The 26,240-nt window shown below is 44.9% G+C and overlaps 1 protein-coding gene across 1 annotated transcript in view; it reads left to right on the top strand.

The window, feature by feature from the left end:
- The window catches only part of LOC121919786 (dystrobrevin beta-like), a 206,651-nt gene that overhangs the window by 17,354 nt on the left and 163,057 nt on the right, over window positions 1–26,240 (top strand). Inside the window, 4 exon segments of the mRNA XM_042446691.1 lie at window positions 12,545–12,612; window positions 16,077–16,157; window positions 18,453–18,666; window positions 23,956–24,041. Coding sequence (XP_042302625.1) covers window positions 12,546–12,612; window positions 16,077–16,157; window positions 18,453–18,666; window positions 23,956–24,041 — 448 coding nt within the window. The 5' untranslated portion in view covers window position 12,545.

Raw genomic sequence — 26,240 nt, 5'->3', positions numbered from 1 at the left:
GGCACACCAGAGCATTTGCTCCCAGCTGCAGCAGGCTTTCCACTCCTTCTGCCATATTACTTGCATAAAACAGGCTTTCCCTTTCAAACCTGTCTGCATCTTGGCATGTAGTTCGGTTCTTCGTACCCAATCATTGCCTGTACCCTACCAGAGGAGGTTAGTACAGTATATTTTGCCAGATGTAGGCAGAACAAGGGACCTTTTGCAATAATCTCCATCTTGGGCCACTTCTTCCATCTTCTGGCCTCTAAGCTATGCATCTCTCACAGTACTTTCTGCAGCTCCAAATCAGTATTTTAAAAGTGGCATAGTTTCAGGCTTAGGTTTCTGTTGATTCAAGCTTTTTGCCTTTAGATAAAACACTCTCTAACAGTGCTGTTGTTGTTGTTGGAATAGTAGTGTGCTTGCAAGTTGTTTATGACATATGGTGACCCTAAGGTGAACCTATCATGGAATTTTCTTGGCAAGATTCATTCAGGGGAGATTTTAGTGTTCTTTGTGATTGTGACTTTCCCAATGTCATTCAGTGGGTTTCCATGACCAAGCAGGGATTTCAAATCCTCATCTCAAAGAGATAAGCCAACACCCAAAATATGCTGCCATGCTCTCTCTTTCTCTTGATTTAACCTTTGTCGTATCTTAGACACAGAATGGTGCTCTAATATGCTGGCTAGCCTTCCCTGACTGACCTCCCCTTACTCCAGCCTCCAAGGGAGGAGACCCCACCAAAATCTCCGAGGAAGGAGTGTGTTCCACCGTCAAACAGCCCTTACTCTCAGGAAGTTCCTCCTAATGTTGAGGTGGGATCTGTTTTCCTGTAGCTTGCATCCATTGTTCTGTATTCTATTCTCTGGAGCAGCAGAAAACAAGCTTGCTCCATCCTCAAAATGACATCCCTTGAAGTATTTAAACAGGGCTATCATATCACCTTTTGACTGTCTCTTCTCCAGGCTTAACATCTCCAGCTCCCTAAGTCATTCCTCATAGGGCTTTATGGTTTCCAGACCCTTCACCATTTTGGTGGCCCTCCTCTGGGCACGGTCCAGATTCTCAGCATCCTTCTTGAATTGTTTCCCCCAGAACTGGACACAGGATTATTCCAAGTGGGGCCTGGCCAAAGCAGAATAGAGTGGCACTATTACTTCTCTTGATCTAGACACTATACGTCTATTGACGCAGCCTAAAATTGCATTGGCCTTGTGGTTTGTTTGGACTCCTAGATCCCTTTCACACGGCTAAGTCTCCTTGAGCCAGGTGTCCCCCATGCTATATCTATAGACTTCATTTTTTCTCCCTACCTATTGAAATTCATTTTGTTGGCTTTGGCCCAGTTTTCTAATCTATTTAAGGTCATTTTGAATTTTGATCCTGTCCTCTGGGGTATTAGCAATTCCTCCTAATGTTACATCTGTTGCATTGATAAGCCTCAGTATTATTTATAGGATAAAACTATTGTAACCAAAGTTCCAAAATACAATACAGTGGTTCCTTGTTATCCGCTGGGGTTTGGTTCCAGGATCCCCCATGAATAGCAAAATCAGTGGATACTCAAGTCCCATAAAATACAATGGTATAGTAAAATGCTGACCCTTATATAAAGTGGAAAATCAAGGTTTGCGATTTGGAATTTATACTTTTTAAAAATATTTCCAAGCCATGGATGCTTGAATCTGTGGATTAAAAATCCATGTATAAGTAGGGTTGCCATAAGTCAGGACCTCCAAACCGGGACAAATGTAGGACAACATTTTCAAATGTAGGACACTTTTTTATAAAAAAAATGGAGGACATGAAAAATTGCTGGTTTCTTTTTAAAAAATATAGGATTAAATAGAAAGGGAGGTTAAATAAGGGGGTTTGAGAAAGGGGGCTATAGAAGGAGGGCTAGATGGGGTACCTAGAGGGGATTAGGGTTAGATAAAGAGGAGTAAGATAGAGAGGGGTTAGAGGGGGGCTTAAAAGAGACTTAAATAAGGAACTTAAATAGAGGGGGGTTAGATGGGCTTAAATTCTAAAGCACCAGAGTTGTTCTCTCTGCAGGGCTCTCAGACTACATACACACTGCAGACATAATCCAGTCTGACAGTACTTTAACTGTCCTGGATCAATGCTATGGAATTCTGGGAAATGTAGTTTGTTGTGGCTCCAGAGCAGAGCTCTGCTTGTTCAGTGCCAGGAGCTGATTTGCCTGTGTAGTTTGGCTGTTAATTTCACAAACCGCTCGGATTCCCAGTGATTGGGTGGTATATAAATAAATCCTATTATTATTATTATTATTATTATTAAATAAGGTGGTTAGAGCAGTGGTTCCCAAACTGTGTCCTTTAAGAGATTTTGGACTTCAACTCCCAGAAGCCTCAGACATGTTACTCAGTAGTCTGAGATTCTGGGAGCTGAAGTCCAAAATTCCTTCAAGAGCACAGTTTGGGGATCACTGGGTTAGAGAGAGGGGGGAGTAGATAGAGAGGGGTTGGAGGGGAGTTTAGATGGAGAGAAGGAGGTACATAGAAGGGGGTTAGAGAGGGCTCAGTTAAAGTGGGGTAACAGGGGGAGAGAGAGTCAGAGAGAGGGTTAGAGAGGAGAGGGGTGAGTGTTTGGGGGACCTTAGGGAGGGGGCTTCCAATGTCCGATGGGGGCGATCCTGGGGGGAGCCTGGGGCCCAGGAGGGGCCTGGAAGGTGCCCTCTTGCCTCTCCCGGGTGCCAGCCCCTTCCTCCTCTTCTGAGCCTAAATGCCGAGGCTCTTCCCCCTCTTCCTCTCCGACGGCTGGGTCCCTGAGGCGCCCCTCCCCTTTAATGAGGCAGCTCTCCTGGCGCTTCAGAGCCCCTTCCTTGCAAGAGCAGGAGGAGGAGGAGGGCTGGGGGGCAGGGGTTCCAGGAAAGGGTCCTTTCGTTCCCCAAGCCGGGCTGCCCCAGAGGCCAGGGCCCTTTCCTCCCCTCTCCCAGCAGCCTGCCTGGATGGGCGGGGGCCACTGCTGCTGCCGACCTGCCTGGCTCTGCTCCTCCTCCTGGCGCCTTGTTGCTCTGCCTGACTAAGCCTGCTCCTTGGGAGGGCTGGCCAAGAGGGGCAAGGCAGAGCAGCAGAGCCCTCCCCTGCCAGCTCCAGCCCATCACAAGATAGGGATGCAGCAGGGCCAGGAGCCGGGCAGCCACCCAAGGGCGTGACGTGACCGGGAACGCCCCCTAGAAATCGGGGGAGTCACGCCTCCCATCGGGATATGGCAAGCCTACGTATAAGGAGGGCCGACTGTAGTACTGTAAATGCACAGTGAAACTCAAGGAAAGTGGCTTCTCCACTTTGGTGAAGAAGATGTCCCCAAACAGGGAGCCTGATTCATCTGGAGCATCTCTTGTGTGCTCTTGCAGGATAAAAAATCCCAAGGGACTGTCTGGAGGTTTGGGATATGGCTAATAGGACAAGAGGGCAGCCTCCTTGTAGGTAGGTTTGGGGTGAGTGAGGCAGAAAGGCCAAGGTGCAGCGGTCTGAGGGACTGGCCAACTCAGATCGCCTGAGGACTTTCCACTTCCATGGAGCTGAAGCCTCCAGCAAAGGCGAAGTGGCTTCTGGGGAGACCCTGGTTCTCTAATTAGAACCCAGTTGCTTTGATGCCTTTGCTCTCTGCTTTTGCTGTCTCTGGAGAAGGTAAAAGCTGCTGCGGTTGTGAATTCTGCAGCACTAACCCAGCAAGCAGAGAGCTCTTCTAAGGCAGCTCTTTTGCCCTCTCATTCCTGCAGGGCTGGAGTGGTATCTGTAACTCATTTGCAGTGAGGGCAGCCATGCTGATAGGATACTTTCCTTCTCCTTTTTGTTTGAACCCAGAAACAAAGGACCTGTCCTTCTCAGGGAGGACCACGCTCCCTGCCACCAACCCAAGAAAGCAGGTTTTTGTATTCAACTTTACCTCTTGCTTCTGCGGCTGCTGGAGGAGGCATAGCAAGGCCTTCCAGAGCAGCAGTGTATGGGAACCGTAACCTAAAAGCAGAATGTCAAGTCCTGTTGCACTGAGTCATAATTGGAGTAAGAGCGGTGTGCCCTTCTGTGTACTTGTGGGAAGAAAATTACACCGTAGTAGCTTTATGAAATCAACCATTTATGGCATCGGCTAACATGCTGTTCAGGATCTACAGTTGTGTAGGAGAGCAAATGACAAAACTGTGCGCTTGCAGCAGTGTGTGGAGCGTGTGTGTGTGTGTTAAAATTTCTCCTATAATTTTGAAAGTGTTTGGCCGTGTTGGGGCTGAATGTTCTCTAAGCGCAGAAGAGGTAATTAAGATTCCACATCCTACACAACTGAAAACATGCAGTCTTGGGGAAAAAGGAGCCTTGTAGTTCAGCTGAAGAAGAAAACGGAGCTGGATTTTGCAGACCGAATGCAGATATGGTCCTGGGTCCAGTGGGCTGTGTATCTGTGGATTGGTTCCAACATTAGAGACCCTTCTGGGGATGGAAAATCCCTGCCCAGTGTTAGTTATTTTTAAGAGTTAACCTTCTCAAGCACCAAATGTGACTCTCCCTGCTAAGGCCCAACAACATCATCGATCCTGATGGAGAGGCGGGGTATAAATAACATTTTATATTATGATTATTATTATGGTTATGATTATTATGATTATTATTTCAACGGTGATGAGACTGGTCTGTATGGTGGGGCCTCTCCCAGGCTTAGCTGCATCATGTGGGGCAGGGGCAGAGGGCAGACTGTTCATTGATCTTAATCATCAAAATTTGTTGGAGAGTCACTTCTCTCAGAGAGAATAAAAAAACTTTATCTAAATGTGAAAACTTGTTTGCATCTGAGAGGAAAGGACACCGATGGGAAAACCCATTAAGATCTGCAATGTAAAGTCGAAGGCTTTCATGGCCAGCATCCATAGTTTTTTGTGGGTTTTTCGGGCTGTGTGGCCATGTTCTAGCAGAGTTTCTTTCTTTCTGAAGATGCCAGCCACAGATGCTGCTTGCGAAACGTCAGAACGAAACTCTGCTAGAACATGGCCACGCAGCCCGAAAAACCCATTAAGATCTGCACTTTTAAAAATAATGCTTAGTCTCAAAAGCTTTGAGAGAATAATGAGATGGATAAAATGCACAAAAACAAGCTTTAAAGTAGATAAAACAGTAAAACTTCAATAGATAGTAATGCGTTTTCTCCTGTGAATTCACCTAACAAAGATGCTTTTGGGGCAGAGGAGAAACCCATCCTCTGGGCTTTGCCTCATCTCCCTGGGAAAGCAAGAACTGTAGGGCCTTTTTTGTATGGAAGGGGAGTTTTGCTGATTTATGGCTGTTGCGACAAAGAGAAAGCTTTTATCTGGACTGACTTTGGAGTCCTGAAGATAAACTGAAATTCTATGAAAAGTTTAAGCATATATAGTAGTGCTCTTATCAGATCCAAACTCAGTCTCCTACACTTAAGAATATAAAATGCATTGCCTATGGCTCAGAAAACAAGAGTGAACTGGTCCACTGATGAAATTCAAAAGTACAGGTTGCGTCTCCCTTATCTGGAACTCCGAAATACAAAATATTCCAAAATCCAAAATTGTTCACCTGGGTGGCTGGGATGCAGTGATGCCTTTGCTTTTGATGGTTCCATGTACACAAACTTGGTTTCATGCACAAAATTATTGACAATATTGTGCATAAAATTATCTTCCTGGTATGTATATCAGGTGTATATGAAACATAAATGAATTTCATGTTTAGACTTGAGTCCCATCTCCAAGATACCTCATTATGTATGTGAAAATATTCCAAACACTGAAAAATCCCACATCCCAAAGCACTTCTGGTCCCATGAATTTTGGATAAGGGACACTCAGCCTTTACAGACTCCTTGGTTTTATTCAGCCACTGATGGGGGGTATAGGTAGTCTGAGGTCAAAGGCTTTCATTGCTGGCATCCATAGTTTTTTGTGGGTTTTTCAGGCCATGTTCTAGAAGAGTTTCTTCCTGCTGTTTCACCAGCATCTGTGGCTGGCAGCTTCAGAGAATGCTGGCATGGAAGTGATTGGGGTCTATATACTGTTGGTTGAGAGGAAGCGATTTACATGTTAATCTGTGTATTGTTCTGTTGTTGAATGGCAAGGCCTCAAGGTGGGAGGATATGCAAAAAAGGATTGCTTAATTAGTCAGGTCTGAATGCACAGGGGAGTCATTGAAATCCACAAACACCTGGACAACTTCAATAGGAAAGAAGAAAGCCTTAAAGGGTTTCCTATCGACAGGGGAAGTGTGACCTTGTTGGTGCTCTTGGACATCTCAGCGGCTTTCAATACCATTGACCACAGTATCCTTCTGGAGTGCCTGAGGGAGCTGGGCATCGGGGGCACTGCGCTCCAGTGGTTCCGTTCCTACCTCTCGGGCAGATTCCAGATGGTGCAGCTGGGGGACATCTGCTCCAATAAGAGGGAACTTACATCTGGTGTCCCTCAAGGAGCCATTCTGTCCCCCATGCTATTTAACATTTACATGAAACCGCTGGGAGAGATCATCCGGAAACATGGGGTGCGATGTTATCAGTATGCTGATGATACCCAAATATGTTTCTTTATGTCTCTGACTGATTCAGTGACTATGGATGGCGTCTCTCCTCTGAACGCCTGCCTGCAGTCGGTAATGGGCTGGATGAGGGAAAACAAACTCAGACTGAATCCAGAGAAAACGGAAATACTGGTGATAGGTTCCCCAGGCCCGAGGAAGGAAGTTTATCCACCTGTCCTGAATGGGGTCACGCTTCCCCTGAAGGACGAAGTTCGCAGTTTAGGAGTACTTCTGGACTCGTCCCTGCAATTGACATCTCAGGAAGATGCGATGGCCAGAAGTGCTTGCTATCAACTTCAGTTGATACGCCAACTGCGACCCTACCTAGACCGAAGGGACCTTGAAACGGTGGTACACTCTCTGGTAACCTCTCGCTTAGATTTCTGTAACGCGCTTTACATGGGGCTACCCTTGTACCAAGTTTGGAAGCTTCAGTTAGTGCAAAATATGGCAGCCAGATTGGTCACCGGTTCATCAGGGTTTGACCATATTACACCTATCTTAAAAGACCTTCACTGGCTCCCTATCTGCTTCCGGGCACAGGACAAGGTGTTGGTTATGACCTATAAAGCCCTACATGGCTTGGGCCCGAGTTACTTGAGGGACCGCATCTCCCCATACAATCTGCCCCACACTCTCAGAAGATCAGGTAAGAACCTATTGGAGATAGCAACCTCTAAGTATGTTGCTACTTCGCCAAGAGCATTCTCATCAACAGCTCCGAGACTTTGGACTAGTCTTCCTGAGGAGATCCGCTCAGCGACCTCGCTAGAGACATTGAGAAAAGCGGTTGAACCCGAGCTTTTTAGCCAAGCATCCCCCACCTGATATGAAGACCCCCCTGATATGAAGGAGATGCCCCTGTCTGTGTATGATCCCTGCCTTGCTTGTTGATGCTATTGTTAGGGTCTGATCTTGGATGTTTTATTGTTTTTAGCTGCTTTTAATTGAATTTTTATGTAAACACTTTGTGCTTTTTTAGTCTATAACCCCGCTTTGATCCACCGGCAGAGGCGGGGAAACATTAATAATAATAATAATTATTATTATTATTATTATTATTATTATTATTATTATTATTAGTTAGCAAAGACCCAGCAAAATGCAAATGAAAACCACCCAGACACAAATCCTCCTTGCATATCCTAACATCCTGAGGCCTTGCCATTCAACAACAGAACAATACACAGGTTAACATGGAACTCACTGTCTCTCAGCCCAGGGTCACACTGTGTGTGTGTGTGTGTGTGTGTGTGTCCATCTCTCTTCTATGCCAACATTCTCTGAAGATGCCAGCCATAGATGCTGGTGAAACACCAGGAACAAACCCTTCTTGGACATGGCCACATAGCCCCCCAAAGCCACAAAAACTATAGGTATATGCAGTGTTTATTTATAAAGTGCATACCCTGCCTTCAATTAAAAATTCACAGGATGATTTGCAGACGGAGAGGCAAGCTGCTACACCTGAAGGCAACTGTGCCTATCTCACTTTTCCCCAGCTAGGAAAACAGGAAGAAAGTAAAATAAGAGTTGAAAATAGAAACCATGTGGTAAACAGAATAAAGACTTTGTTGAAGGTGGAAGCACTCTCTCCCTACTGTCAGCATTATCAACCTGTCCAGCCTGTTTCGGGGCAGATCAGATTCCCCCTTGAAGGGCAGGTTTGTACCTTTGGGGGCTTCTCCTCGATCCAGTTCTGTCACTAGATGCCCCAGGGTTTCTACTGGCGTAGGAATGGTATGGCTATTTTGGTGCCCTGACTTGGGAATTAGGCTCCTTGAGTGGCGTGTATTTTGCTTTAGCATAAGCGTTTGTGATCACAGTCTGCTTCATCAAATGCATTACCCTCCAGCTGGTAGATCTACATGCACCTGGCTTTGCTGGCTTGGGTTGGGCAGACAGGAGATATGTACTACATAAGCTTTCTTTTTCAGTTTCTCCTCCGTTTTTCTGCAATGGACCCAAACTGGCTTGGCTTTCTAAGGTCTGGGAATGGCACTCCAAGAGACCATAGGAAGCTGGTGAGGACAGTGCCCCATGGAGAGCATCCAGCACTGTTCTCATGAGCTCCTCGTATTAACCAAGATCCACCATGAGCCTGGTAGCCATACCCTGCCGCAGCTTGAGCTTCCCACAGTCCAGGGGCAGCTCTCTGACTCGGTGATGTCTTCAGTTACCTTCTTAAAGAAGCGTAACCCTCCTGCTCATTCTTTCCTTAAGGCAAGACTCACTGGCACACTTCTAGGCAGCCAGACTCTCCCAAGGACACCTGCCCAGGAATCTTCCAAATGCCATCGTTGCCACCTTGGCTTAACATCCCATTTCAGCTCATGTGCTGCTATAAATCTGTAGCAGCTATGTCTCCACTCAACAAGAGAACCACAAATTCTGAGTTGGTTGACCTGTATGTGTGTGTGTAGGAAATATAGCTAGCCTCTGTTCCAATCTTGCAAGTGTTTTGGGTGTCCCATAATGTGCCGTGGCTTTGGGAAGGCATGATGGAATAGACCACATTACTCCGGTTCTGAGGTACCTCCACTGGCTGCCTATCAGCTTCCAGGCCCAGTACAAGGTGTTGGTTATTACCTTTAAAGCCCTAAATGGCTTGGGTCCAAACTATCTTAGAGACCGCCTCCTCCCGTACAATCCTCCCCGCGCTCTCTGGTCTTCTGGGAGGAACTTACTGCAGCCTCTAAAATCTAGGCTTGCGGCGACCTCCCGGGGGGCGTTCTCTGCTGTCGCCCCCAAACTCTGGAACGACCTGCCGGATGAGATCCGTCAGATAACATCATTAGACAGCTTTAAAAAAGCTGTCAAGACGGATCTCTTCCGGCAGGCCTTTCCAGATTAACCATCCCGGCCCGGGCTCCCTGATCCCCTCTTTCCTCTCATGGCCCCATCTTTAGTGATGGTTGAGGATCTCCAGAGGGACACCAGGGTTTTTAGTTTGTTTTAATTATGTTTTATGCTTTGATATTGTGTTTTTAATCTGTCATATTTTTAATACTTTCTTAAGGAGGGGAGGCATTATAATGTTTTTAATTTTATATTTTACTCTTGTTATATTTACTGTTGTCAACCGCCCGGATTGGTTCGCCACAGGGCGGTATACAAATAAATATTATTATTAATTATTATTATTATTATAGACCTCATAGGCAAAACCATGCTCCGGTGTCTTCTATGCGCGTCATGGTCCCTTGGGGAAACAATTGCTGCAGGCTAGGCCGTTACCTACAGCTGATGAGCTCCAAAAAGAGCGAAACCTGTTAAAATAGGTCCTGTAGTATTGGCCTACTGAGCCTTTCTTTGTGATGAGCGCAACTGCTTTTTTTTCGTTCTTCTCAGATAAAGCAAACAAGAGAAAATCCAAAGTGGACTTGGGATCAAAATAGGGGCGTCTCAGTCATGGAGATCTGCTAGATTTTAGCACATTCTGGTGGTTCAAACAGCAGAGCTTGTCTATTTCCATTTTCTGTACCTAACATTCCTGTTTTTCAGATGCATCTTATGTCCCTGGAAATGGAACAAAGAAAGAAGTTAAATGGTTCTTTTTATATTTAGCACCCTAAAATATGTGGAAGCATATGTGAGAAATATTTCAGAAGCTGTGCTGTTAAATGCAGGGCCTCAGACTAGGATAGAGCAGAAATGAAATAAATGCATGCTTGAAATTAGTTTTCAGTGTCTGACCTTTTGTGAATAAATGATTTTGCAGAGAAGGCCAACTCAGTTTGGTTTGGCTAAGCACCAGACGTCACTGTTGGCCCTAAGAACAGTCATTTCATAGGGAATTACTATAACATTGAGATTTAGCAGGGGAGGACATCACCTCGTGGCCATAGCTGAACCCTTTCTGCCACAAGTGATGGAAATGGGACTTGCACGACTGAACTTCACCCTTGACAGAAAGGAAGGTTGCAGCCTACTTGTGCAGCACAGAAGGAGACGCAGCTGCTCCTTTGAAACCGCCAACTTAAGAAAGGTTCATTTAGTAGAGTTGCTGGTTGGAGGACTCCTACTGCTGTGTTACTATTGCCCAGCCCACAATACTGGAAACGCAGCTGAGTGTAAGAGATCCTGAGTGTAAGAGAAATGGGAGATGGCAGACCTGTGTGTGGGTTCCTTTGACCACTGAGAGTAAAAGTGACCCCTGGTTATCTCATTCAGGTGAGACTCTTTCAGGAGAGGGCTCCCTCTTCTCCATACAGCACCTGCCTGTTGTTGTCCTACACCTTCAAGGCAATTCCCTCTTACGGCAACCCCACCACAAGGGTTTCTAGGCAACATTTATTCGGGGTGAGGGGCTTTCCACGATTGTTTTCCTCTGAGAGGTTGAGAGAATGGTCCTTGCCCAAGGTCCCCCACTGGGCTTCCATGGCTGAGTGGGGATTCGAACTCTGGTCTCCCAGAGTTCCTAGTCCAACGCTCCAACCGGACCACGCTGGATCTAAAAATAGGTTTGCTGTTGTTATGTCTCCAATTTACGGAGACCCCTTTCTAGGGTTTTCTTGGCAAGATTGCTCCAAAGGGGGCTTGCCCTACTTTCTTAGGCTGAGAGCGCCATCCCTGCTGTCCTTCTGGTGGCAGGAAAAGACGTTTTTATGCCGTCAGGCTTTTGCATGACATGGATGCGGTTTTGTTTTTGGTTTAAAGAGTTTTAAACTTTAGATTTTAATAATGTAATGTTTTTCATTACGTATTTGAATTGTTTAGTTGTTTTTTAAACTTGTATTTTGCATGCTTTATAGTGTTTTGACTTGGACTGTTTTAGGTTTGTAAGCTGCATCGAGTCTCTGTACTGGGAGGAAGGCAGGATATAAACAAACATGATGATGATGATGATGATGATGATGATTTGCCCAAGGTCACCCCATGGGTTTTCCATGCCTGAGCATGGATTCAAAGCCTGGTCTCCTGAAGTCCTGATACAACACTCAATTCAAAACACCTTGCTGGCTATTTAGATTTATTCAGGGCAAGTTTGCTCTTACCTTTCCCTTTAAGAATTCAAAGATTAATAATAATAATTAATAATAATTAATAATAATAATTTTATTTATATTGCCCCGCCTCCCCCTACGGATCGAGGAGGAGTCACAACCTGATAAAAACATACAATACAGTCATAAAATCCATCAATTCAATAAATACATCAGTGGTTATTTACAGAAAATCATCATCGCAGATAGAAAATTAGCATCTTAATCAAGTTCAGGGGGAAGAGCTCCATCTTGACTGCCTTCTTAAAGGCGTCCAAGGTAGTGATGAGACGGAGAGCTGTGTTAGTCTGTAGACTCAGTATGTAGAAAGATCTTGTGACATCTTTGAGACTAGCTGGAAGAAGTTGACAGCATGAGTATCTGAGGAAACATCTGAGGAAGTAGACTGAAGTCTAGGAAAGCTCATGCTGCCAACTTCTTTCTTTCAGTTAGTTTCAAAGGTGCTACTAGATCTCTCTACATAGATTTTTGTGGGGGTTTGGGGCTATGCGGCCATGTGCTAGAAGAGTTTATTCCTGACATTTCACCAGCATCTGTTGCTGGCATCTTCAGAGACTATGAAGATGCCAGCCACAGATGCAAGCGAAACGTGAAGAATAAACTCTTCTAGATCATGGCCACATAGCCTGAAAAACCCACAAAAAACTATGGATACCAGCCATGAAGGCCTTCGATTTCACATTTCTCTACGTGCTTCCTCTAAGAGTGTGGCTTACCCAAAGTCCCCAGCTGAGAAGGGATTCAAACCCTGGTCTCTTGAAGACCTAATCCAACACCCAAACAATAGGTAGCTCTCTATTGAAAAAAGAATGATGTGGGAGTTTCTTTAAGTTGTTCCACGGTCTGTACACTCCGGTTCCAGTACTAGTGAACCACTCACTTTGCCTAATGGTTTCAACAAGCTGTTTCCTGTGTGACTTGCTAAAATAGAGGAACTTGGCTCATGAGTACCTGGACTCTGAGGCAGTCCCAAGCTGAACCTCTCCGCTTTGTCTCTAGGATGATTGAGGAGAGTGGAAAGAGGAGGAGGACGATGGCTGAGAAGAGGCAGCTGTTTATGGAAATGAGTAAGTAGAATACTTTTTTTTCGTAAGCTTACAGCTTTGCTAAAGAATGTGCTTCAACCTTTTAAAATCATGTTACCAGAGAAACCCTTTTCTCATGGGAGACTTGGGTTGGGTTATCAAGTTATGGCATCAGGGGTGTTGTTCTTGAAGCTTGTATTCATATCTGAAGGGATATCGTGTACAAGAGGGAGCAAGCTTGTTTGCTGCTGCTGCTGCTTCAGAGATGGATTCACATTAGGAGTAAAGAGACTCCATCTAAATGTTAAGAAGTTGCTGATGGTAAGACTTGCGTGATGGTGGACTGTACTTCTTATCAGTATTGCTTTAGCTGTATATTCCTGCACGGCAGAGAGTTGAACTAAATGGCCCTTGCAGTCCCTTCCTACTCTTATGATTCTTTGATGTAATAGTAGAATCATAGAGTTGGAGGGCGGTCCAAAAAGCCAGTGTAATTCTAGCCTGCATCAACAGGAGTATAGTATCCAGATCAATGGAGTAGTAGTGCCCCTCTATTTGGATTTGGTCAGGCCTCACCTGGAATATTGTGTCCAGTTCTGAGCACCACAATTCAGGAAGGACATCAAATGTGTCCCTACCAGAGCAGCAGAGGTAACCAGAGGTTAGGAAACCAAGCCCTACAAGGAATGGCTCAGGGAACTGGGCATGCTTCTATTTTGGAGAGAAGAAGACAGAGAGGTGACATGATGGCTATCTTGAAATACATGAATGAGAACCAATGGATTCAAATTACAAAGAATGATTCTACTTAAACATTAGGAAGAAGCTCTTTACTGTGAGAACTGTTGGACAGGGGAGTAGACTGCCTCTGAGAGTGGTGAACTCTCGATCTTCCAGGATTGTTCCAGTTGCGTATTCCCGCATGTCAAAGGGTTGGACTGCATGGCTCTTGAGCTCCCTTCCAGTTCTTTGTTTCTGTGACAAGGAGAACACCTGGACTGTAAGAGCTGTTCTTTGGTAGTCTTTAAACAGAGGTTGAATGGGCATCTTTCAGGAGTGCAGTAGTTGTGTATTCCTGCATTAAAGGGAGTTGAACTGGATAAACATTGTGGTTCCTTCCAACTGTGTGATTCTATGATCCTGAGAACTAATTCAACCCCAACCAGGGCAGGAAATCTACAACAAAAGCATTTTCATAAGGTGACCATCCAACAAAAAATCCCAACAGAGGAATGGACTCTGAGAAAGTTCTTCCTTGTGTTTAGTTGGGATATCATACACCTACATGTAGCTGCTGACTTTGCTATGGATAGCAAAGGAAGTGATGCAGGATGATGGAAAAGAGAGTGGTGGAGACCTGGGATGAGAGCCAGGGACTAAACAAAACAGAGCAAGGTGATGTGAACAACGTTGTCTGTGCGGTGATACTAACACTGTTATGATAATGGCTTGGGGCCAGTCTGTCTGAAGGACCCTATCTTCCCATATGAGCCTTCCTGAGCTCTAAGAAGCTCAAGGGAGGCGTTTCTTTCATTTTCTCCACCTTCACAGGTACTTTTTATGGGAACTTGGAAGACAGGCCGTCTTCTTGGTAGCTGCCCTCAGGCTTTGGAAGTCCCTTCCGAAGGAGCCTAGAATGTCTCCCTCCTTGCAGTCTTTCCACCAAAAGGCACTGTGGAACTGGTTGTTTTACATAGAAAGGGATTTCTCTTTTAGAAATTCTGTGCTCCTCTATGTTTTTAAATGAATGTTTAAAATTTGAGGCTCTTTATTGGGGGAGTGGGAGTGTCGCTCTCTCCACTGTGCTGTCCTTCTGGGTCAGCTCTTTGGGACGGGACTTGGGAGCGCTGTACTTCAGGGGCTCCACTTCTACTTTCAGGACAGATTCCAGAGTAGGATTGGGAGGGGGTTTCTTGACCCCCTGGCAGCTGTGCCACAGGGTACCATCTTGTCCCCAGTGCTCTTTATGAAGCCTTCAGGAGTAGTCATCAGGAAATTTGGAGTAATCTGGCCTTTTGGAGGTGCAAAAAGGAGCCACATTTTGCAGCTCCTTTTTCTGCCCTCAAAAGGGTGCCATAGTCATGGCTTTGTAATCTGTAAAGGTCCTATCTGTATCTGTTAAAGTTCCTCCTCATAGGACTTGGCTTGTTTCTAGACCTTTCACCGTTTTGAAGTATTTTGAAGTATTTTGGATTTTGTTAACTCCTCAGAGGAGAGGCAAGGAAAGCGCATCCTCTTTCCCTTCCCAGTCAGCTCAGGCAAAACAAACTCCTGCAGCCTCCTAGCTTGCCTGCTCTTCCTTGTTGAAAACATCTGCCCTTTTGACCACGCTCTCATTTGCTTGGCCGCATGTCTCCCAGTTTTCCTCTGTGAAATGGTGGAGGATATGACACTAAAGGCATTAGAAAAGGGTTACAGTTGTGCATCTATTACAGAATAATGTACAATTGTCATTTTTAATTACAGTACTTAGAATAATACATGACAGCGTTGGACCTTTCCATGGGGGGGGGGGGGGGGGGAAGCTATTTTACAGAACTGTGGTCACAACTGACCATTTGGAAGAAAAAGAATTGGGGGAAGGGGTTTGCTGGGTGCAATGGGAATGGAGGACTGTTTACCCACTCTGTAATACAGAGTCACACCGTTGGCCAACCTAGCAGTTCGAAAGCATGCAAAAGTGTGAGTAGATAAATAGGTACTGCTTTGGTGGGAAGGTAATAGCATTCAGTTCAGTCATGCTGGACACATGACCGTGGAGTTGTCTTTGACAATGCTGGCTCTTTGGCTTAGTGACGGAGAAGAGCACCATCCCCAACAGTCAGACACAACTTGACAACCTTGTCAACGTGGAATACCTTTACCTTTTACCTTTACCATTGCTCCATCCACTTCAGTGTTGACTACACTGACCGGCAGCAGATTTCCAGGGTTTCATACAGATGGTTGCCAGACAATGCACCTGTTTAAAGAAGCTGTTTCTGAGCTGCATTTCTTGTGTGGGTTCTGTGTAGCATCTTGGTGTTATTGAGAACTATCCCAGACACTTGTGGGATGCCATCCTCACCTTGACAGATTCATAGAACCGAAGAGTTGTAAGGGACCTTGAGGGCCATTTAGTCCTACTCCTTGCCATGGAGGGGATACACATATAAAGCTGTCCTGTGGCTTTCTGTCATGGAGCAATCTGAAGCATTAGTAACTGACCCAGATGAATGCTTACCTTTGGTTCTCACTGAGATCATAGATCAGGGTTCTGGGCTGCATGCCTGCAGGCCCAGAGTAAAGAAAAACCCTACCACTGAGAATGGCCCAGGATGAAAGGTAAATCCTGGTTGCTGTGGAGGACTGTTCAGTCAGTAGTTTGATGTTGGAGGGGAGAAGGTCCAGACACAGATTTGGCCAGAAGCCTAGTTACAATAGGGATGCTGGGTACCATCAGGCATCGTTTCACTGAAAACTAGGAAAACTTTAACCAGAAGACTCTTCTCTCTTTAACTTTCCAGGGGCTCAGAATTTTGACGTCATCCGACTCTCAACATATCGGACTGCCTGCAAACTGAGATTTGTACAAAAAAGATGTAACCGTAAGTTAAACCTTCCACTGTCTGAGAAAACAGCTTGCTGAAAACAGGATTCCTCCCTAAAGTCAACCCCACTGCCACCCCTGGTTTACAGTGGCTTACTTCAGGACAATTCCGTTGAAGCTCTCTGTTGTTTAGGGAAATGTAGATAATACAAAGTTAGGGAAACAGTTGTTTTTATTTGGCAGGTTCTTAGCTTTGCTTTGAAGCACAGCTGCTGCTGCGAAGCCTGTGCATATGACCTGGGAAGGTGTAAATCCAGATTGGCAATTTCGGTGATTTACAGTAGTAGCAAGGATTGTACCCCCATTTCTGACCTTACTGAATCCAGAGATGGTTCTCTAGCTGTTGGCTGTCAGCCCTTCATCTATATTTTTATCCTGAAGTGGCTGCAGTGTTATTCTTCATTTCAAGTGCCATGGAGGTGGATAAACTGAGGGCAGTTCAGTTGTAGCTGTGTCCTGCTTGCACACATGCACATGAACAGCTAAAATGTGGGGACAAACTCTTGGTGGGTAAAAAAAAAGGCACACAGAGGCATAGAGCTCTGGCTATTATTCATTTAATTCTAGAAAGCAAATAATAAACATAGCAGCAAGAATATAATGTCCGACCGCAGAGAGAGATGGAGGAGGTAAAAGAAACAACTCCCCAAAACACACACTTCCTGCTTCAGTATTTACAGCCACCTGGCCTTTCTCAATTAGGCAAGGCTATACAAAGGAATAGACAAGAAGATTTGTATCAGGTGATTACTATGCTTACATTCATAGCAAGACAGCAACATCTTTGTCAGTCACAAAAAGACTATGCATCCCAGCATACATTGACAACTCTCTCCATTGTCCATATCCCACTCTCTCTCAGCTCCTATGTTCAAGGAATTTTTCCTAAAGTTTAAGTGGACTTACTTTTCTTGTAGTTTGAACCCATGCTCTTGTGTCGTAGTCTCTGGAGTAGCATACAACATGCTTGCTCCTTCAACAACATCACATGCCTTCAGGTATTTAAAGATGGTCCAATCATATCATCTTTCAGTCTTTTCTTCTAATTGCTGCAAGCAAACAGGATTCAGGGTTTTAACTTTATTCCCAGTAATAAAATGATACATATTCTTATTAAAAATTCCAATTAAGACTTGGAAAGATTGTTCAGCTTAAGACATCAAGCCTCAACCAATCCTAGTCAGTGAAGCACCAATACCATCTTTGATCAGAAATGCTCAGAGAAAAGTGGAGGGTAATGCTGGGTTTGGACAGCTCTTGTAGGATCCCTGGCAAATGCTGAGGTTAGAGGTCTGTTCTGCTTTGGTCAGATCCCACCTAGAATCCTGTGTCCAGTTCTGAGCACCATAATTCAAAAGGGATGTGGACAAGCAAGCTTATTTTCTGCTGCTCCAGAGACTAGGACCCGGAGCAATGGATGCAAGCTCCAGGAAAAGAGATTCCAGCTCAACATTAGGAGGAACTTCCTGATAGTAAGGGCTGTTCGACAGTGGAACAAACTCCTTCCTCAGAGATTGTGGTGGAGTCTCCTTCCTTGGAGGTCTTCAAACAGAGGCTGGATGGCCATCTGTCGGTGATGCTTTGATTGTGATTTCCTGCATGGCAGAATGGGGTTGGACTGGATGGCCCTTGTGGTCTCTTCCAACTCTATGATTCTATGATTCTAAGCTGGAGTGTGTCCAGAGGAGGGCGACCAAAATGGTGAAAGGTCTGGACACCACCAAGCACCAAGAGGAGTGGCTTAGGGAGCTGGATGTATGTTGCGCCTGGAGAAAAGGAAGTTAAGAGATGGCATGATGGCCCTATTGAAATATTGGCAGGGATGTCATATTGATGATGGAGCAAGCTTGCTTTCTGCTGCTCCAGAGACTAGGACATGGAGCAGTGGCTTCAAACTCCAGGAAACGAGATTCCACCTAAACTTTAGGAAGGCCTTCCTGGCAGTAAGGCAGTGAAAGGTGCTGCTGCTTTGGAGGCAGGTGGAATTTCCTCCTTTGGAGGTTTTTAAGCAGAGGCTGGATGGCCATCTGTCACTGGGAGGGCTTTGATGGTGTCTAGTAGAAGGGGTTTAGACTGGATGGCCTTTGGGGTCCCTTCCAGCTCTATGATTTTATTCTTCTGTCTTGATTCTGATGGTTGAGGAGAACACACAGACTGTTTCTATAGAAGAAAATGCCCAGGAATATTACTGCATTTTCTATCAGGAATGCGCTTTCAAAAACATAGCTGAAACTGTAACTAAAGCGGCATCATTTAGTAGTGGCACCTTTATTTCTCTCTTTCCCCCTCGTAGTTCACCTTGTGGATATCTGGAACATGATTGAAGCCTTCCGAGATAATGGCCTTAACACATTGGATCACAACACAGAGATCAGTGTGTCTCGACTAGAAACCATCATTTCATCCCTCTACTACCAGCTAAATAAACGCCTTCCTTCCACTCACCAGATCAGCGTGGAGCAATCCATCAGCCTTCTCCTCAACTTCATGATTGCAGCATACGACAGGCAAGTGGCTTCTCTCTTGAGTATTGGGTTGCTTCCATGCAAAGACTAGCTGGGCTTGTAGAGAGCCTGAGTTGGAGCATGTGGGGCTGAGGATGCAGGGTCCCAGCCGTGTCTCAGGCTCTCCTATCTTGCTGCAGTCAGATTTTATCTCCCATTTGAGTTTCAGTGTGTTTCTTCAGGCTGCATAAAAAGACAGAAAAAGTGTGATCCTGTGAACTGGGCTTCTCTCTTTTAAAATTGGTTCTTAAAAACAGGGCAAGAGAGACAGAGTGAGAAGGCCTAATGCTACCGTTACGCCAATGAAGGTTTCCTAATTGACTCTCTCTGGGGACCCTGCATAATAGGTTCACCCTAAGTCAGAAGTGACTGGACAGCATACAGCAACAACAGCAACAATATGTTTTTACCCTCTTTAAATCATTGCTTTGTTTTAATTCCAGAACTGGTTTAGTTGTTTTACATGTAGGTCACCTTATGTAGCAACCAAAGATCCTGGATCGATCCTCCTTCTCAGGCTTTATCCACACTCCCAGCCTCAGCTGAATTCGGCAATGTTTGCTCTGCTCCAGAAATACAAAGAAAACCTTTAGAAAGCCTTTCATTAAAATATTTTGATGTTTCAGAAATCAAGGAATATTGAAAATGTAGACTCACACAGACTGAAAGGAATAAAATAACAATAAAGATGACAGGTAAAATGTGATTTTCTGAAAAGCATCACTGAGGAGAAATAGTGATAGGGCTGCCTTCACAATTATAGGATTTGGAAGCAAAGATGGAAAGGAAATTGAAAAGAGAGATTGTTTCTCTTTTAAAAGGTAGGTGCGTTGAAAGCAAGTTTCAATAATGGGAATCAAGGTGGCTTAATAAATTAGTACAGATCAGAACAGATTGACAACATACAAAAACATCAGTAGAAATATGTATTAAAACAATATAATCTTAGAATTAAAATGAATTAAGCTTCATGACGAGCCAGAATGCAAACAATTAAAAAACAGCACAGTGCTAAAAGTGTATTGCAGCCCATCCCTGAAGCCCTGTTTGAACAGGAAAGTTTCACTTGTCCGCAGAATATAACAAGGAGGGAGCCCTCCCTGCCTCTCTAGAGAAGGAGTGTCGAAATCAGGGAGCAGCCGCCAAGAAGGCCCTGTCACCCTTGATCTCACCAGTTTTCCTGGAAAGCGACTGGCAGAGAGAGAAAGGGATCTAGGAGTCCTAGTAGACCACAAGTGGAACATGACTCAACAGTGTGATGCAGCAGCTAAAAAAGACAATGTAATTCTAGGCTGCATCAATAGAAGTCTAGCGTCTAGATCTAGGGAAGTAATAATGCCACTTTATTCTGTTTTGGTCAGACCTCAGCAGGACTTCTGTGCCCAGTTCTGGGCACCACAATTCAAGAAGGATGTTGACAAGTTGGAATGTGTCCAGAGGAAGAGAACCAAAATGGCCAAAGGTCTGGAAAACACCAAGCCCTCCTCCAAAGAAGGAGACTCCACCATAGTCTGAGGCAGCAACAATTTCCACTTTCGAACAGCTCTTACTCTCATCTAACGTTTAGATGGAATCTCTTTTCCTGAAGACTGAATACATTGCTCTGGGTCCTGTTCTCTGGAACAGCAGAAAACAAGCCTCCCTCCTCAATATGACATTCCCTCAAATATTCAAACAAGGATATCATATCACCTCTTAACCGTCTCTTCTCCAGGCTAAATATCCCCAGCTCCCTAAGGCGTTCCTCATAGGGCTTTATGGTTTCCAGACCATTCACCATTTTAGTCTCCTTCCTTTGGACATACTCCGGTTTATCAACATCCTTTTTGAAATGTGATGCCCAGAACTGGACACAGTATTTTAGGTAAGGTCTAACCAAAGTAGCAGGTGAGTTGCCCAGCTCTGCTTTAAAGCAAAGACGGATAACCTTGCTTTGCTTCTGGTAACACACCAACACTTTCCTATGACATGACTGGTTGTCACTTCGAAGCTGAATCAAAACACTGGATTTGCTATAGTGAGCATATGCAGAGTAAACCTGATGCCAGAGGGGCACCAAAAATAAAACCAGTTTTAAGATTTATTGGAATAAGACCAAAAAAATCATGAAAAGCAGTATTCATACTAATGATATGGTATAAAATAATTTCAGTGCATTAGAAAAGCATTAAAACATAATAACCAAAAGGGCCATAAGGTGACTAATATAAAGTCAGGGAATAAGTGAAATATAAAAACATAATTGTACCAGTTCATGAATGCGTAACAGAGGGCAAGTGGGATATAACATTGTTATGATCCTTCAAGTCTGACTTACGGCAGCCCCGTCGTTTTCTTGGCAAGATTTGTTCAGAGGAGGTTTGCTGCCACTGTCTTCTTCTGAGAGAGAGAATTGTCTCCATGCTCATGGACTCTCTTTCCATGGCTAAGTGGGAATTTGAACCCTGGTCTTCCAGCATCCTAGTCCAATGCTCAAACCACTACATCACCCGGGCTTTTCTGAGTAGTAGCTACCTATTGTTATTCTCATGTGCCATCATATCAGCTTTGATTTTTGGCAACCCTCTTCCAGAACCTTTTGGATAGATTTTTTATTTAGAGGAGGTTTGACAGCATGACCTTTCTCTGAGGCTGAATGAAGAGTGTGACTTGCCCAAGGTTGCCCAACGGATTTCCATGGCTAAGCAAGAATTCGAACCCGGACCTCCCAGAGTCCTCATCCAACATTCACAAACAGCTGAACCATGCTGGTTCTTATGAATATTTGCCTCAATACATATTGCTATAAAGATATGCTTCAATATATTGTATAAACTACATCACGCAGCATTTGCCTGCCATCCCTCTGGCTCCTGACAGCAGATGCGCAAGAGGAAGAACTTCTCTCCAAAAGATCAGCCACACCCCGACTCCAGTCTGAGAGCCAAAACACCAAAGAAAGCAAGCTTTCTGCCTTTCTTACCCAAGAATGTCCCATATACTGTAGATTCATATGGAGTTGGAAGAGACCACAAGGGCCATCCAGTCCAACTCCCTGCCATGCAGGAAGTGGTGAAGGGTCTGGAAACCATGAAGCCCTATCAAGAACGACTTAGGGAGCTGGGGATGTTTAGGCTGGAGAAGAGATGGTTAAGGGGTTACATGATAGCCCTCTCAAGTATTTGAAGGGATGTCATATTGAGGAGGGAGCAAGCTTGTTTTCTGCTGCTCCAGAGAATAGGACCCAGAACAATGGATGCAAGCTACAGGAAAAGAGATTCCACCTCAACATTAGGAGAAGCTTACAGACAGTAATAATAATAATAATAATAATAATAATAATAATAGTTTATTTTTATCCCGCTTTTCCAACTTTTGAAGGGCTGTTCCACAGTGGAACACACTTCCTCACAAAGTGGTGAGTCTCCTTCCTTAGAGGTCTTTAAACAGAGGCTGGGTGGCCATGTGTCAGGTCTGCTTTGATTGTGAGTTGCTGCATGGCAGAATGGGGTTGGACTGGATTGCCAGGACCATGGTAAACAGGTCTGAGAATATGGCATGGATGTGGCCACTAGGTGAAGCTGTGGTGCAAGTTATTTACAGCTCTAGTGGCAGTTAATGTGTCGGCATTTAAACAGTGCTTCATTGGAATAGTTCTTTGTGGGTTTTTCGGGCTCTGTGAATGCCATGTTCTAACAGAGTTTCTTCCTGACGTTTCGCCAACATCTGTGGCTGGCATCTTCAGAGAAATAGATGCCAGCCAGAGATGCTGGCAAAACGTCAGAAAGAAACTCTGCTAGAACATGGCATTCACAGAGCCCGAAAAACCCACAAAGAACTGTGGATGCCGGCCATGAAAGCCTTTGACTTCATTGGAATGTTGATGCAACTGTCGACTGTCAATTCCTAACTGTCACTGAGGGAGAGTGACACAATGTGTCCTCAGAGAGGGTTGTCACTAGTGTGGATGGTGTCGAGGTCTATAGTGTTGTACACAATGGAACTTGAGAAGTCTACAGGGTCCCTTTGCTCATTCAGAAAGGGAGAGACAGGTCTTTCTCCAGCTCACAAGCTGCTGACTACAGTCACGAAGGTGGAAAACCTGGTGCCAAACATTGTTGTGTTGCCTCATGCGGCGCTGCGCAACATCAAAAGCGTTTTAACATGGATGGCCCTTGGGGTCTCTTCCAGCGCTAGGCTTCTATGGTTCTATGCATAACGTAAACCACCTTGGGTTCCATATTGGGGGGGAGAGACGGAATAGAAAGAAAGTAAATACCGTAAATAAATGACATGCGAACCTAAGAAGAGGCATGATGGATGCCTATATAGCAATAGCATTTACATACCGCTTATCAGTGAACTTTCCAGGGACATGTCTTACACATCAGTCTTCTGTCCAAGAGGAAATCCAAAATGCCCTCCATTTTGAGCATGTCTAAGAAGCATGAAATTACATTCATAGTAGTGTTTATAACTTTTATTTTTTAATGCCTTATATTTTTCCTGAATGTCCTATATTTTGGTGTGCCCTGTCTTCCTTTGCGATTAGGACAACTGGTCACCTTGCTATCATGGGGTTTTCTCTGCAAGGTTTCTTCAGAGAGGAGTTACCAGCGTTGCCTTCCTCTGAGGCTGAGAAAGTATGATTTGGCCAAGGTCACCTAGTGGTTTTTCATGGCTGAGCAGGGACTTGAACCCTGCTCTTCCAGTCTCCTGGGCCAGCACTCGAACCACTACACCACATTGGGATGATGTAGTCTTTTCTTCTGAGAAGGGAAGTCATGCAAGTGGTCTGTGAGGGAAGAGGCAGGTGAGGCGTCTGCCTCTGTTGCCCAGTGGCTGTGGAGGAAGGACAGGTGGAGTCATGGCCATGAAGGGGCTCAAGAGGAGGCCCTCAGGGGCCAGAACTCCTCCATTTCTCCTGGTCCCTTAAAGGCCCAAACATCTCCTCTTGGTCCTTCAAAGGCCCAAAGATCTTCTCCTGTTCCTTGAAAGGCCCAAAGATCTCCTCCTGGTTGGTAAAATTCCTGTTTCCAAATATAAAGCAGTTTGGACTTTGTGCTGTCACAGGAAGCATCTGACCCTGGTTAGTTTTGCCAAGGCAGAAATAGGTGAGCTGTTTGTTCCTTCATCCCAATAAGATGCCATTTGTCTTGACAGTTTCACCGAGTGGGAAGTAGTCAGTAGGGCAAGCACCGAAAGCTGCTTTCATGGCATCTGGGTGAAGAAATCGCAGATGCGCACAGATGACTTCTCTGAACCTTCAGTGGCTGGATGCCCTTGGAAATAACTCTGGTTTTTCTTTTACAGTGAGGGTCATGGAAAGTTGACAGTGTTCTCCATAAAAGCAATGTTGGCAACTATGTGTGGAGGGAAAATTCTGGACAAGCTAAGATGTGAGTATTCTTAGGGAAGTACCCCTTTTTTATTCTTGACGAGTTGAGACAGATGTCATGGAATTGATAGTAACTCAGTTTCACACTCTATCAAATGCTGCTGAGTTGAGTTTGGGGCCATCATTAATTCAGATTCTCTCCAAGAACCTGGGAATGGGGAAGGCTGTCCTCAGAAAATGGGGCACGTCCCACCTGCGGCCACATTCTCTAGTTGTGCCACTGTGATCTTATCTCTGGTGATTTCTTTCAGGTGTATGGTTAGTCCATCTTGAATTGCTCCTAGAGTGCTGATGACTACTGGGGTTTCTTTTCCCAGAGACCCCAAATCTCCATTTGTAGGTCTTGATATTTTGGAATAATTTTTGCTTCTTTGTCTTTGATTCTACTATCTCTTCCACATCAGTGATCCACTTTTCTTTCCCCCAACTACAGCTAGATCTGGTATATTCTGATCTAATACAGTGCGCCCGCGTCATACACGAGCGTGCTATATGCATTTTTCAGCATATGCAAAAAGCTGCGCGGGGCGCAAGGGACAGTGTGTCCCATTGTGACTAATGGGGCGTGCGCACCTCCATGCCTCAATGTGACACCCCTTCAAATACCTAAACAAGGCTATCATGTCACCTGTTAACCATATCTTCCCCAGACCAAACATCCCCAGATCCCTAAATCTCTCCTCATAGGGCTTCATGGTTTCCAGATCCTTCACCTTTTTGGTGGCTCTTGTCTGGGACCTGCTCCAGCTTGTCATCATCTTTTTTGAATTCTGGTGCCCAGAACTGGACACAGGATTCCAGGTGAGGCCTGACCAAAGCAGACTAGAGTGGTACTACTACTTCCTTCGAACCTTCAGCTGTCATTGCTGCCCAGCAACTGTGCAGTTCTCTCTCCTCCCTTGCTTGCTGGTTTTCCTGTTCACTCCTGGCCGTAGGACCATAGGAAGATGTCTGGGTACTGAGGCTTACCCTTGGTTGTCCCTCTGGCCTAGTCCTGTCAAGGCCAGCTGGCACTTGAAGGTTTGAGCAGGTTCTTTTCTCACCCTGGCCCTGGTCCTTCTTTGTGGGATCCCTGTAAGGTGCCATAACCTGAGTTCTGGGTGCCCTTGGGGTCGCCTGGCCCCATGTTGCCAGCAATGGCTCTCTGGGGTTCCAAGCAGGACTCTTCCCTCTTAGCCCCACTTCCTGGCAATCTCCTATCTAACCAGGCCTTTTAAAAAGAAAAACCTAAAACCCGACCAAAATTAGCAGCTGGAGGAAGTCATTGAGCCAGGCCTTGCTTAGGTTCCAAACTAAGATCCGGTGGCCCTTTGCAGTGGGCTGTGCCTCAGTGTTCTGTTCCCTGAATGTTCTCTTGCAAATAATCGAACCACATGCTTCTGTTTGCGCAAATTCTTCCTATCTCCTTTTATATTTTGTCTTTCAATGGATCTGTGTTGTAGCTTTAATTCTAGATATAGTGAAGATGTGTCATCTCTAATGCTTTATGGGTTTTCTTCATTTTTTTGCAAATGTGGTAATTGTATGGCAACACTTGCAATAGAGGAAATGTTTTGGTTTTTTCTAAATCTGTTTTTGTAACTCTTTTTCATTGTACACTTGTCTCTCTACATTCGCTGGGGTTGGGGCACAGGACCCCCGTGAATGTGGAAAAAATGCAAATAACAAAAACACTGTTTTTACCTAAGAGGGCACCTCTCTGGGAATCTCTAGGTCCTCCAGTGCAACTCTGTGGTCAGCGTCTGAAGGACATTAACCATAGAATTGCGCTGGAGCAGCGACTGATGCCTAGTAAAGTGTTCTCTTTAGGAATCCCTTCAGTGCAACTTTTGGTTAAAGTTGACCATAGAGTTGTGCTGAAGGACCTAGATATTCTTAGAGAGAACTTATTAATAAAATCTGTGAGTAATCAAATCCGCAAAAGTCAAAAACGCTGATGTGGAGGGATGGGTGTATTTGTTTTAACTGTTGTAAGCCACCTTGGGTCCTGTTATTGGCAAAAAGTCAGGATATCAATGAGCATTATTAGTAGTAGTAGTAATAGTAAGAAGACAAGATGATGACAACAACAAACAATAACAATCCCACCCCGTGACTGCAACCATTTGCAAGTGGCTTTCTTGCATATTGAGCCATTTTCATTGGCTTGAAATGTGTTAAAAAGCCTTGAGGAATTGCCAGGGGCTTTGGGAGGAATAAA

The sequence above is a fragment of the Sceloporus undulatus genome, chromosome 1 (genome assembly GCF_019175285.1).
Source record: "Sceloporus undulatus isolate JIND9_A2432 ecotype Alabama chromosome 1, SceUnd_v1.1, whole genome shotgun sequence".
Lineage (NCBI taxonomy): Eukaryota > Metazoa > Chordata > Lepidosauria > Squamata > Phrynosomatidae > Sceloporus > Sceloporus undulatus.
Note: the sequence above shows the minus strand (reverse complement) of the source record. Positions and strands in the feature narration are given on the sequence as shown.